The following is a 12,015-nucleotide window of genomic DNA, read 5'->3' on the forward strand; positions in this document are numbered from 1 at the left end:
AGAGCCTGGCCTCAAGGAGACCTTATGTCCACAGCCACAGCCAGAGCCATGCACAGTGCATTGTCCAAAGGTAAATGTTCAGGGTGGAGAGGGTGGGTGAGGGCCACACCTGGGGCTAGCCACTCAGATCCTCGTTTGACCTATCTTTCCCCAGGGCCAGAAGGGGGAACCTGGAGAGATGGTGAGTGGCCCTAGTTGGAGGCAGAGAATGGTTGGAGGTCAGTGGGGCCGGGGGAGGTTGATGGCACAGGGCTCACTGATCACCCTTCCTAGGGCCTGAAAGGACAAGCAGGGCCTCCTGGCCCCCCCGGCCTCCCGGTGAGTGCCTCCCCATGCCTGTCCTCTGCTCCCTGACTGGCGTACTGCCTCCTTACCTGCTCTCTCCTCTCAGGGCAGGATTGGTGTTCCTGGCCCCCAGGGGCCCCCTGGTGGTACCGTTGCAAAGGGTGAGAGGGTGAGTAGAAACCACTGAAGTTCCCCTAAGACACTCCTCCAAGTGTCCTTAGGATTTTTAAAAGACAGAAGGAAAGAACAGGTGTAGAACCATGGGGTATTCCTAGAAGCCTAAGTGGACATTATAACCACATCAGAGACTTTGGGGGAAGGGCCTAAAGTAGAGCAGCCTGGGGAGTTTTGAGATTCCCCTAGAGAACCTGGGTGTAAGTTCTAAATCCCAGAGGCAGGGAAGGCCCTCTGCCTCATTGCTGCCCTTGTGCCTGGGATGAGGCCCTGTTTAGCTCGGAGAGGCTGTTTCTCTGCCCCACTGCTCTGCCCCAGCAATACTCAGGGGCTGTAGGGTGGGAGTTCAGGTAAAGAACAGTCTGGGCTCCTCCAGCAAACCAGGGGCATTGGAGAGAGGTCCCTTCCTGCCCTGACCTCTTTGCTTCCTTAGGGCTTCCCTGGGGCAGATGGGCCTCCAGGCAGCCCTGGCCGCCCTGGGACTCCTGGAACCCCTGGCTCCAAGGTAAGCAAGTCTTGCCCTTGCAGGTCACATGGTAAGGCTCTTGGCTAGAGTAGGCAGGTGGGTGGTCTGACTGTTCTGACTGCTTCCATTTACAGGGCTCCCCAGGGTGGCCTGGTCCTCGTGGAGAAACAGTAAGCTGCTTTCCCTTCTTTGCCCATCTAGTGTCTCCCCAGAGTTCTTTCTGCAGGCTGGGGATCTGTGGTGGTGGGGCCAGTGTTGGTATACTTGAGCCCAAGCATCACCCTTTGTTCTATTTTGTCCTCAGGGAGAACGAGGACCTCGAGGCCCGAAGGGGGAGCCGGTAGGTGAAGGGGAAAGGGAGGCAGCCTGGATGTCCTGGGAGAAGCAGGCTGGACACTGCGTAGGGCATGATAAGGAATATTGGGGGCACGTTTCAGGGCCTCTCTCACCTCAAGGCTCCCATACCCTGAATCCTGTCCACTGCTTCCTGTCCCACAGGGAGAGCCTGGACGAGTCATTGGAGGCGGTGGCCCAGGGCTTCCTGGGCAGAAAGGGGACCCTGGACTTCCAGTAAGTTCCAGGACATGTGGGGACAAGTAAAGTGTGGTGGGGGACCTAGCAGGAGGCAGGGTAGGAGTAGGGAGTCTGTGGGGTTGTACTTTATACTCTGTCTCTTCCATCAGGGCCTCCCTGGATCCCGTGGCCCATTGGGGGACCCAGGACCCCGTGGTCCCCCAGGACTCCCTGGAACAGCTGTGAAGGTGACAACATGACCCTTATATGGTCTCATGACCTCCATGTGATCCAGTGACCTGGTGACCCCATCTGAACCCACACAACCCCTACTGGTCACTCTGACCCCATGTGAACCCTTAACCCCCTCTGCCCATGACTCCTCAGTTCCTCCATACCCTTTGTAATCTAGTTGGTCCCATGATCCTCATTTTTTCCCCATATGTTGGGGAGTGGAGGTGTAGCCCAGGGTCATGGAGTCATGATCTGTCTTTCAGGGTGATAAAGGTGATCGTGGGGAGCGGGTAAGTGAGGGGCAAGGCTTTCTAGGGGTGGCTTGGAGTCTGATTCCCCTTGGCTATCTCTCCTGACCTGCTGTTCTCTCTCAGGGCCCCCCAGGACCAGGTGATGGCAGCACTGCTCCAGGGGAGCCTGGGCTGCCGGTGAGGGAGGCTTGAAACTCTGCCGGGGAACTTGGGAGCCATGCTCAGGGTTGTGGATACTGGGGCCAGGGCTCTGCTGGGGCAGTGGGTGGGTGCTGGGCCTCACAGTTTGGGGCTCACGTTTTTACCCACTTTTCCCTAGGGTCTTCCTGGAAGCCCTGGACCCCAAGGCCCAGTTGGCCCCTCGGGAGAGAAAGGAGAAAAGGTAGGAAGCCTGACCCCTTTGTGTCCCAGGTCTGGGGCAGGGGTGGGGTAGGTGGGGGCCAGGTCTCCGACTCATCTGTTTCTCCTTCAGGGTGACTGTGAGGATGGAGCCCCAGGCCTCCCAGGACAACCTGGTAGCCCGGGTGAGCAGGTGAGTGTAGGGGCAAGGGTTCTGAGGGGTGGCCCTAGCTCTCTCAGCCTCCCACCCTCTACACTGTCCTTATGCCCAAACCCAAATCTCTGAACCCCTTCTAGGGCCTACGAGGACCTTCTGGAGACATTGGCCCCAAAGTAAGTGCCATTTGGGGGAGTCAGGAGTGGAGTGTGACACAACCGGACCACTATAGGGTTGGGGAAGGTGGGAAGATCAGGAGATCCAAGTCAGAAGTTGTGGTTTCAGGGGCAGGATGGCCAGAGGTTGAGGCACCTTTTCCGGGGCCTGACAGTCAAGGCACCTCTCTCTCCTGTCTGTTTCCCCTTAGGGTGATAGAGGACCCAAAGGGGCTGTGGGTGACACTGGAGAGAAGGTAAGTACAGCCTAGGGGTCTCTCAGGGCCCCAGAGGGCCTGGACCCAGACTCCTCTCTGACCCATCCTGTTCCATCAGGGTGAACGTGGATCCCCTGGCCCAGTGGGACCCCAGGTGAGCCCCGTGACCCCAATGCTGGTGCCCCTATCTGGTTCTGACTTCTAGGCCTTGACTCCTCCTGCCCCTCCACCTCTCTTCATGTAACTCCTGCTGACACAGGCTCTAACCCTCACTCCCTGGAACCCCCTTGAAACTTCCTGACCTTGCTGAACTGACCTTGACTTCCTCTGACCTGGTCTCTGTCATCCCGCTGGGTTCAACCCCTGCTACCTGAATCCTGACCTCCTGTGCCCTCTCTTCAGCACCCTCACCACCTTGAGCCCCTGTTTGCCACGATCTCCCTTGCCTCCATGCCTCCATCCCTGGACCAGCATCTCTGCTCTTCTTCCCCAGGGGCTGCCTGGAGTGGCTGGACGTCCTGGAGCCGAGGGGCCTGAAGTGAGTCTGTGACTGTGGTAGGACCTGGAGAGGGGTTTTTATGTGTTTCTCCACTCTGGCTTCACACTTTTTCCACATGCAGGGGCCACCGGGACCTGTTGGCCGCCGAGGAGAGAAGGTGGGCAATTGCCTGGGGGCCTGCCGCCTCCCCTGTACTAGGGATTGGGGCAGGCAGGACACCAGGACCTTGGGTTCCTAGGTGGGTCTCTGACCCATCCCTGCCTCTGTCCTTTTTCCACAGGGGGAACCTGGTCGGCCCGGGGACCCTGCAGTGGTAAGCAGAGGGAGGATGGGGCTCTGAACGCAGCGCAGCTCCTTGCACACTGGCCTGCCCCTAGCCCAGTGTTCCAGGCTGGGACCCTGTGACCTGGGGGCCCTGGGCAGACTAAGATCTCTGTGACTCTCCTTATGCTACAACACATGTCCTGACTCTTGGCTGTCACCTGTGACCCCATGACCGTCGCACAGGTCATAAGCTCTGTGTAACCCCTGCCTGGCTCCCAGAGGCAACTCTGTGACCTCTGGAGGGAGACTGAGCTCTGTGACTTCCAGTTCTATATTACCCCATCCCCAACCAGTCTCATAGTACTGTGGTCCCCAGGTGGGGCCAAGTGTGTCTGTCCTGTTTGTTTCCAGGGACCTGATGGGACCGGGGCAAAAGGAGAGAAGGTAATTCTGACAAGAGTGAAAGGAGGCTGACACAAGGTTGAGGTCAAGGTTGTAGGGCCTGCCTGGAGGCCTCTGAGGGGCAGGAGGGTCGTGGCATGATTGCTAGTCGGGGAGGTGGTGGGGGCTGGTCATGAAACCCAGGGCTGATGGCCAATGGTCTTTGTCACCTCCAGGGAGATGTGGGGCCCACTGGGCCCAGAGGAGCTGCGGGAGTCAAAGGGGAGAGGGTGAGTAAAGAGCCTCTAGAGGGATAGGGCAGGTGAGAGTTGCGTTCCCTGACTTCTGATCCTTCCACCACAGGGTCCACCTGGCTTGGTTCTTCCTGGAGACCCTGGCCCCAAGGGAGACCCTGGAGACCGGGTGAATAAATATGGGGTTGGGTAGTGTGAAAGAAGGAGATATGGTGGTACCTGGGAGCCCCAACTAAGTCCTGTACCCCCTTCCATGCCTTGCAGGGTCCCATTGGCCTCTCCGGTAGAGCAGGACCCCCAGTAAGTACCTGTGACCTCAGGTAACCTCCAGGTTTCTGGGGTTACCAGCCCTCAAGGGTTGGCTGCTACCTGTGTCCTTTGTCACCTCATTTCTATCTCCCCCACAGGGTGACTCAGGGCCTCCTGGAGAGAAGGGAGACCCTGGGCGGCCTGGCTCCCCAGGACCTATCGGACCCCGAGGACGAGACGTAAGAAGGCTGGATTTTGGGGTCCTGGGGGGGAGGGGAGTGGGGTGTTGTCAGCCTCATGGGGGATCTGGGGACTAGGGCTGACTCTCCTGTCTCACAGGGTGAAGTTGGAGAGAAAGGTGACGAGGGCCCCCCGGTGAGACTCTTTCCCACTGTGGTTTCTGACCTTCTTCCCTCAAACTGTGATCCCGTTGGGCTGTGGGCTTCACCAGGTCATCCGGTCCATTCCCCTGCCTGCTGTCCTGCTGGGGCCCAGGCCCTTCTCTGCCCTACTCCCAGAGTCAGTTTGAGTCCAATTCAGCTGCTCAGTGTGGCTTTCTCTCCATCACCAGGGTGACCCAGGTTTGCCTGGAAAAGCTGGCGAGCGCGGCCTTCGGGTGAGGCTGGCAGGGCAAAGTAGGGGATGCTGGAGAGTCTGGAGGGAGGCATGGTGTGATGGGAAACTCTGGCATGATATTTAGGGTGATGAGGAACCTGTGGAAGTATGGGGGGTTCCTGAGAAACCTGCAAAATGCAAGGAGGGTCTGTCTCAAGCTAGCTGCTCTTCCCAGGGTGCGCCTGGAGCTCGGGGCCCAGTGGGTGAGAAGGGAGACCAAGGAGATCCTGGAGAGGATGGACGAAATGTGAGTCCTGACCCCTGACCTCTGTCCCCAACTCCAGCCATCCAGTTCCCAGTCCCTGATCCTGTCACCACAACCCTGCAGTGCTAAATCCTCACAATCCCCTGTGGTCTCTTATCACAACCCCCAAAGGCCACCAGGATCCCCACAAGTCCTTAGTTTGCTTCCCAAACTCCTGGAAATGGCTGCCTATCTTGAGTGACCCTGACCCCCTGACTTTCTGCAGGGCAGCCCTGGACCATCTGGACCCAAGGGTGACCGTGGGGAGCCAGTGAGTTGTGACAGTGTTCTGGGCTCTGGAGGGATGGAGATTTCCCGTGTTTGGTCTGGTCAGTGTCTCTGCATACGGGGCCTGGAGGTCAAGGTGGGGAGCACTGAAAGCCACCTCTAGGCCTGACTTGCCTTCTGGGCATTGGCATTGGAGTGCTTCAGGGAGTCTGGGAGCAGAGTTGAGCCTGGGGAAAACCTAAACCATGCCCTGAGACCTCAGGGCTCCTGTTAACCATGATCATTTCCTTTCCTAGGGTCCCCCTGGACTCCCTGGACGGCTGGTAAGAGTTGAGCTGATCTAGTCCTGTGTCATCTCCCTTGTTGGCCTCTGTTGGTGCAACATGGCATCCCTTCATCCCTACCACTGGCTCCCATTTCCCCCATGGCTTCCTGGGGGGAGCTTCCCTGATCCCATAGCCCCTCACTGGCCCCACTTCTCCATGTTGAACCATTCACTGGCCATTCCCCCCATAGGTGGACTCAGGACTTGGAGCTGGAGAGAAGGTATGAGGGTCTGTGGGTGGAGTGGGGCTCTGAGCGCAGGCGGCATCCCAGTGCCTCCATGATGGGCATGCCTGTGGCCCTGGGGCTGTTCCTTCAACAAGCTTGTCTCTGTCACAGGGAGAGCCTGGGGACCGTGGACAGGAGGGTCCTCGAGGACCCAAGGGTGACCCAGGCCCCCCTGGAGCCTCTGGGGAGAGGGTGAGTGTGGTTGGCCCCCCAAGGAGGTGTGGGTCTGAGGAGGCCTGGTCTGATTTCTTCCTTCCCCTATTCTCAGGGTGTCAGTGGACTTCGGGGGCCCCCAGGGCCTCAGGTGAGTGACGCTCTTTGCCCCAGCAGCCTCAGAGCCCCTCATACCCTCACCTCTCATCTGACCTTGTTCCCTCCAGGGGGACCCAGGTGTCCGAGGCCCAACAGGAGAGAAGGTGAGAGAGCAGGGAGGTTTTCTAGCCATGAGCCAGGCTTTTAGGCCTACCTTATCCTCTGAGGCCTCTTACCTCTCTGTTTTCCTCAGGGTGACCGAGGTCCACCTGGCCTGGATGGCCGTAGTGGGCTAGATGGGAAACCAGGAGCCCCTGGCCCCCCTGGACCGCATGTGAGTTGTGATGACCACTGCCTGGGCACACCCTTCCCTTCCGTCCTCACATGACCCCAGATTCACCTCGGTCTTCTTGGTCTTGATGAGCTCTGGAGCGAGATGGGATGTTTGTGTCTCCTCCTAGAATCTGCTGGGGTGGGGGTGGGAGGTTGAGGGGAGAGATCGTGCCTTGTAGGCCCTGAATTCATAGGAACCTGTGGCTGTGTCAGTGGGTGGTGCTCCTGATCCTGTGATCACTGCAGACTCCCTGATTTTGAGTCTCTCTTCAGGGTGCTACAGGCAAAGCTGGAGACCCAGGGAGAGATGTAAGTGAAGGGAGATGTTAGGGTGGAGGGTGGCTCAGGGGTCCAGCATAAACACAGCCAAGTCATAGCACCATAGTATCAGTGGGAGTTGGGGGAGTGGGTCCAGCCCAGTGCTTGGGAGGGTCCCTGGCAGGCAGATTTTCGCAAGGTCCAGCTTTTGGACCTTCTCTGCCACGTCCTGGGAGTTCTTCCCTTGGGAGTTTTAGTAGGAACCCCTAACGAATGGGGATTCTGCCTCAGGGGATCTCAGTGAAACCTCCAAATTTTGGGGGGTCTCTGTACTCCCAAGGAGGATCTTAGTGGAGATCCCCCCAAGTCCATGGGTATGCTCCAGGGGCTCTCTCAGGGGGTCTCTCCATCCTAGCAAAGACTTTTTCCAGGGGCTTCCGGGCCTCCGAGGCGAACATGGCCCCCCTGGCCCCCCTGGCCCCCCTGGAATCCAGGTGAGACTGAGCTTTCATGGTACCCTTTTTTTTTTTTTTTTAATTTATGTATTGGGCATCCCGGGTGGCTCAGCGGTTTAGCACCATATTCAGCCAGGGTGTGATCTAGGGGGCCCGGGATTGAGTCCCACGTTGGGCTCCCTGCATGGAGCCTGCTTCTCCCTCTGCCTGTGTCTCTGCCTCTCTCTGTCTCTCTGTGTCTCTCATGAATGAATAGATAAAAATCTTTAAAAACATAACAAATAAATTAAAAAAATAAAAAAGTTTATGTATTTATTTACTTGCTTTGTTATTTAAGTAATCTAAGTAATCTCTACACTCAACGTGGGGCTCCAACTCGTGATCCTGAGTTCAAGAGTCACATACTCTAACAACTGAGCCAGCCAGGCGCCCCTCATGGTACCCTTTGCCCCTTTACTACCCTTACCCAAACCCTGACTTCTGATCAATGATCTGTTCTACAGGGAAAGCCAGGAGAAGACGGCAAGCCTGGCCTGAATGGGAAAAATGTAAGTGTCCGGAGCAAAACAGTGACACCTGCTGATAAATGTCAGCACATGTACCCAGCCCAGATGTGCATATACACATGGGACACACATGCAGACACCTACTGAGATGTGTCAACACCCATGTACCTAGCCTAGACCTACAGATACTTCCAGAAACACACGTCCATGTGCAGATGCAAGTAGCCTCACGGAGAGTGAGCCATATGGCTATGCTGACTTGTGCCCAGATGGTCTGACACCTGCTAAGATAACATATAGCCACAGGCATAGGCGAAGAGCCACAGACACAGATGGAGAGGTGCAGAAGTACTGGTATGAAGCCACATTCAGGGATGCTTGGAGACATGTAGACACACAGACACCTCCACCCAGACTAGAGATGTGCTAAGACATATGTGGAATTAGGGCCACACGTGGACTTGTGTTGAAACATGGGGAGACACACATCCAAGGCTCTGGCATGTGACACACACATTTATATCCACAATCACTCATACATATGGCTCCACGTACTGAGATACACTTGCAGGCAGGTGTCTGAGACATACAGACCATTCTCAAGGCACCAGGAACATGTAGATCCATGTCCATCCTGTGTATACATGTATGTGCCCATATCTAGATGTGGGTAAAACGTGCAGACTGAGATGCCTACTAAGTGTCACTTGCCAGGACACAGACCTTTGCATGGATACACATGATAACACACACACACACACACACACACACACACACACACACACACATCCAGAGATGCATAGATGTGGAGTTACATCTAGAAAGCCAGAGAGAGGCCATGTGCAGTTACATGTGGAGGTTAGCAGAGCCACGTAGGCATGCCCTCAGATGTGACACAGCTCACTTAGTTGGTCACAGGCCCTCCTCTGCGACACACAGGGGCCTGGAACTACAGACACAGACATATAGTCATCTGAGACCAGCCAAGCCAGTGTCTTACAGCCAGACCCAGTGAGTTTTTGGGCTGATGTTAATCTTCTGCCCACAGGGAGAACCTGGGGACCCTGGAGAAGATGGAAGGAAGGTAAGGCCCCTCACTCGAAGTCTGCTATGGCTTCAGATTAGGGCCCTGTCTAAAGTACCCTTGTCTTCCTTAGGGAGAGAAGGGAGATTCAGGTGCCCCTGGGAGAGAAGTGAGTACTGGAGTCTTCTGCAATCTGGCCCCTGACCCCCAACTCTGCAGTATATGGCTCCACTCTTTTCTGGGATCTCAGAGTCCTGATCTTGGCTGCGTCCCCCACAGGGTCACGATGGTCCCAAGGGTGAACGTGGAGCTCCTGGTAGCCCTGGACTCCAGGGCCCCCCAGGCCTCCCAGGGCAGATGGGCCCTTCTGGCCAGGTGAGTCTCCAGGAGGGTAGTTCTAGGACTTGGGAATAGCAGGGGCCTTTATGTTTCCACCAGATACCCTCCTGGGATGCCATGATCCTGTGTGACCACTTTGTGTTCTGTCCTATCTCAGGGTTTTCCTGGGGTTCCGGGAAACACAGGCCCTAAGGTGAGCATGTGTGTGGTCGATAGAGGGTGTGGTGAGGGCTGAGCAGGGCTGGGGCATTTCTCTCACCTGATCATTCTTTGTTCTCAGGGTGACCGTGGGGACACCGGACCCAAAGGGGAACAGGTGAGGTCCCCACCTTTTTCATGTGCTCAGGTAGCCATATAGCTCTTACCTATGCATACACACTCCCCCAGAAACTGGGTCCAGCAGCTTGTCTATTGGTGTCTCCAGGGCCTCCCTGGAGAGCGTGGCCTGAGAGGAGATCCTGGAAGTGTGGGGGTGAGTGAAGCTTAGGACCTCGTCCTTGACTCTTACCTGCATGTGTGAAGGAACCACATCTCTCCCCTTCCCTTTGCTATGAGGCCCCACGGGGTCTGTCCTGTGTGCTCAGTCCCCTGTCCTATTGGGATTTCTGTAGCCTACATTCAGGGAACTAGGGAATGGGGACATGCCAGGGAGGGGCTTCCAGGGCCTTGGGCCGCCTAAACCAGTGCTAGAGGGTCCTGTGGCCAGAGGGCTGGGTAAGAGGGTATGGGGGCTGTTTCTGGGAGCAGTGTAGAGCTTCCTGAGGCTGCCCCTCACCTAGCTTGTGTCCCCAGAATGTGGAGCGGTTGCTGGAAACTATTGGCATCAAGGTAAGTTGTTTGGGGCCTGGGAGTGGCGGTAGAGGGGAGCCCCGCAGGGCAAGTAGTGCCCACATGGCCAAGCAGGGGCCTGGGTGGCTGCAGGAACAGGTCCCATTTCTCCAAACTCCTTGCTATCACTCAGACGTCTGCCCTGCGGGAGATTGTGGAGACCTGGGATGAGAGCTCTGGCAGCTTCCTGCCCATGCCAGAACGACGCCGTGGCCCTAAGGGGGACCCAGGCGAGCGGGGCCCCCCAGGCAAGGAGGTGTGTGTCTGCCTCAGTGGGGGTGTCCTGGGGACAGCATCATGGCACAGCTAACAACATTCACTCTTCTGCTCCTCCAGGGCCCCATTGGCTTTTCTGGAGAACGTGGGCTGAAGGGAGAGCGTGGAGATCCAGGCCCACAGGGGCCACCAGGCCTGGCCCTTGGAGAAAGGGGCCCCCCTGGACCTCCTGGCCTTGCAGGGGAGCCTGGAAAGCCTGGCATTCCTGGGCTCCCAGGCCGGGCTGGGGGCGCGGGGGAGGCAGGAAGACCAGGAGAGAGGGTGAGCTGGCCTAGCCAAGAGGGCTGGGGATACGGGCCCAGGAGGAGCTGGACTCCTCATGGACATGGCCCCCTTCCTCCTATTTGTACCTCAGGGAGAACGGGGAGAGAAAGGAGAACGCGGGGAACAGGTGAGCTGGGAGGGCTGCAGGGGTGGGCCTGCCTGGGCACCGCATTGGGGCAGCCCTGCCATTTCCTTCTTTTCCACAGGGCAGAGATGGCCCTCCTGGCCTCCCTGGACCTCCTGGCCCCCCTGGCCCCAAGGTGATCAGCTGAGCCCTGCCCAGTGCCTATAACTGTTGTTACCAGGAGGCCACCGTTGACTCAGACCCCAGAAACTCCATGTGGTGTCTCTGACCCATAATCCTGTGAGATCTTGTGATCTGGATGACCCTTCCATGCCTTTGTGACTGATACCTTTCTCCCCTGTGACCTTGTGTGTGTAGGTGGCTGTGGATGAGCCAGGTCCTGGACTCTCTGGAGTTCAAGGACCTCCTGGATTCAAGGGCGCAAAGGTCAGTATGCACGATCAGTTGGGGGGCCACCCCCTGCTATGGCACCAGGGCCTGGCTTGACATGTCATCCCTATAGGGGGAGCCAGGCAGTGACGGCGACCAAGGCCCCAAGGGAGACAGGGTGAGGCCTCCCACCCCATCATGCTTCCCTGTCCTTAATGGGAGCACACAAAGGGTGGTGTGTATGTGGGCACACAGCAGTGCCTGGGGGCTCAGGACCTGCCATTCTGCTTGCAGGGTATGCCAGGAATCAAGGGAGACCGGGGAGAGCCTGGACAGAAGGGGCTCGATGGCAGCCCGGTGAGTCTGTGCCCTAGGCCACCACATGCCAGCCTGGGGCTCTTATCATGTTGTCTGGACTGGAGTCCGTACTACCTCGGATGTCTGGGGGAGGCTGGGGTGAGGGAACAAAAAGGAACAGTGTGGCCTTGAATCTATTCTCTCCAGGGTCTACCAGGAGAGCGTGGTGTGGCTGGACCTGAAGGGAAGCCAGTAAGTGGTGGCAGGAATGGCCTGGACCAGGCTCCTGGGAACAGCTGCTCTCTGCTGTGCGCTGGCCCCTCTGTGCACATGTCACTAGTAACAAGGGTTTTGTGCCTGCAAGCATGGGTGTGAGAGCAGATGCGTGACTTCCGTGCATGTGTGCCTGCTCATGTAGGCCAGTATATGTTATCCCTGAGGGGCAGCCCCTGGGTGAGGGGTGATCTCTGCCTAGGAGGGATGGTGGCCTGCAAGTGGGCCCTCTGGACAAAGGCCTCCAGAGGGTGGGAACAGGTCCAAGTGAGGCCCAGCTTGAGGCTCAGCAGCCGCCTTCTCTGTCCAGGGTTTGCAAGGTCCGAGGGGGACCCCTGGCCCAGTGGTGAGTATCCTAGAATCCTCACCCCCTCCTGC

General features: G+C 57.4%; 1 protein-coding gene across 1 annotated transcript in view; it reads left to right on the forward strand.

Moving 5' to 3' along the window:
• COL7A1 (collagen type VII alpha 1 chain) overlaps positions 1 to 12,015 on the forward strand; it is a 30,981-nt gene that overhangs the window by 9,280 nt on the left and 9,686 nt on the right. Inside the window, exons 29-81 of the mRNA XM_072786331.1 lie at positions 35 to 70; positions 155 to 181; positions 274 to 318; positions 392 to 454; positions 893 to 964; positions 1,060 to 1,095; positions 1,230 to 1,265; positions 1,424 to 1,495; positions 1,609 to 1,686; positions 1,936 to 1,962; positions 2,047 to 2,100; positions 2,243 to 2,305; positions 2,396 to 2,455; positions 2,560 to 2,595; positions 2,787 to 2,831; positions 2,911 to 2,946; positions 3,286 to 3,330; positions 3,413 to 3,448; positions 3,572 to 3,604; positions 3,967 to 3,999; positions 4,173 to 4,226; positions 4,300 to 4,359; positions 4,455 to 4,490; positions 4,598 to 4,678; positions 4,779 to 4,814; positions 5,011 to 5,055; positions 5,230 to 5,301; positions 5,525 to 5,569; positions 5,823 to 5,849; positions 6,043 to 6,072; positions 6,190 to 6,270; positions 6,347 to 6,382; positions 6,459 to 6,494; positions 6,584 to 6,664; positions 6,937 to 6,972; positions 7,353 to 7,415; positions 7,880 to 7,924; positions 8,931 to 8,966; positions 9,040 to 9,075; positions 9,186 to 9,281; positions 9,403 to 9,438; positions 9,526 to 9,561; positions 9,670 to 9,717; positions 10,038 to 10,073; positions 10,207 to 10,329; positions 10,410 to 10,610; positions 10,705 to 10,740; positions 10,820 to 10,873; positions 11,056 to 11,124; positions 11,201 to 11,245; positions 11,362 to 11,424; positions 11,572 to 11,616; positions 11,948 to 11,983. Coding sequence (XP_072642432.1) covers positions 35 to 70; positions 155 to 181; positions 274 to 318; positions 392 to 454; positions 893 to 964; positions 1,060 to 1,095; positions 1,230 to 1,265; positions 1,424 to 1,495; positions 1,609 to 1,686; positions 1,936 to 1,962; positions 2,047 to 2,100; positions 2,243 to 2,305; positions 2,396 to 2,455; positions 2,560 to 2,595; positions 2,787 to 2,831; positions 2,911 to 2,946; positions 3,286 to 3,330; positions 3,413 to 3,448; positions 3,572 to 3,604; positions 3,967 to 3,999; positions 4,173 to 4,226; positions 4,300 to 4,359; positions 4,455 to 4,490; positions 4,598 to 4,678; positions 4,779 to 4,814; positions 5,011 to 5,055; positions 5,230 to 5,301; positions 5,525 to 5,569; positions 5,823 to 5,849; positions 6,043 to 6,072; positions 6,190 to 6,270; positions 6,347 to 6,382; positions 6,459 to 6,494; positions 6,584 to 6,664; positions 6,937 to 6,972; positions 7,353 to 7,415; positions 7,880 to 7,924; positions 8,931 to 8,966; positions 9,040 to 9,075; positions 9,186 to 9,281; positions 9,403 to 9,438; positions 9,526 to 9,561; positions 9,670 to 9,717; positions 10,038 to 10,073; positions 10,207 to 10,329; positions 10,410 to 10,610; positions 10,705 to 10,740; positions 10,820 to 10,873; positions 11,056 to 11,124; positions 11,201 to 11,245; positions 11,362 to 11,424; positions 11,572 to 11,616; positions 11,948 to 11,983 — 2,793 coding nt within the window. The remainder of the gene's footprint in view (positions 1 to 34; positions 71 to 154; positions 182 to 273; positions 319 to 391; positions 455 to 892; positions 965 to 1,059; positions 1,096 to 1,229; positions 1,266 to 1,423; positions 1,496 to 1,608; positions 1,687 to 1,935; positions 1,963 to 2,046; positions 2,101 to 2,242; positions 2,306 to 2,395; positions 2,456 to 2,559; positions 2,596 to 2,786; positions 2,832 to 2,910; positions 2,947 to 3,285; positions 3,331 to 3,412; positions 3,449 to 3,571; positions 3,605 to 3,966; positions 4,000 to 4,172; positions 4,227 to 4,299; positions 4,360 to 4,454; positions 4,491 to 4,597; positions 4,679 to 4,778; positions 4,815 to 5,010; positions 5,056 to 5,229; positions 5,302 to 5,524; positions 5,570 to 5,822; positions 5,850 to 6,042; positions 6,073 to 6,189; positions 6,271 to 6,346; positions 6,383 to 6,458; positions 6,495 to 6,583; positions 6,665 to 6,936; positions 6,973 to 7,352; positions 7,416 to 7,879; positions 7,925 to 8,930; positions 8,967 to 9,039; positions 9,076 to 9,185; positions 9,282 to 9,402; positions 9,439 to 9,525; positions 9,562 to 9,669; positions 9,718 to 10,037; positions 10,074 to 10,206; positions 10,330 to 10,409; positions 10,611 to 10,704; positions 10,741 to 10,819; positions 10,874 to 11,055; positions 11,125 to 11,200; positions 11,246 to 11,361; positions 11,425 to 11,571; positions 11,617 to 11,947; positions 11,984 to 12,015) is intronic.

The sequence above is a fragment of the Canis lupus genome, chromosome 19, assembly GCF_048164855.1.
Source record: "Canis lupus baileyi chromosome 19, mCanLup2.hap1, whole genome shotgun sequence".
In the NCBI taxonomy this organism is placed as follows: domain Eukaryota; kingdom Metazoa; phylum Chordata; class Mammalia; order Carnivora; family Canidae; genus Canis; species Canis lupus.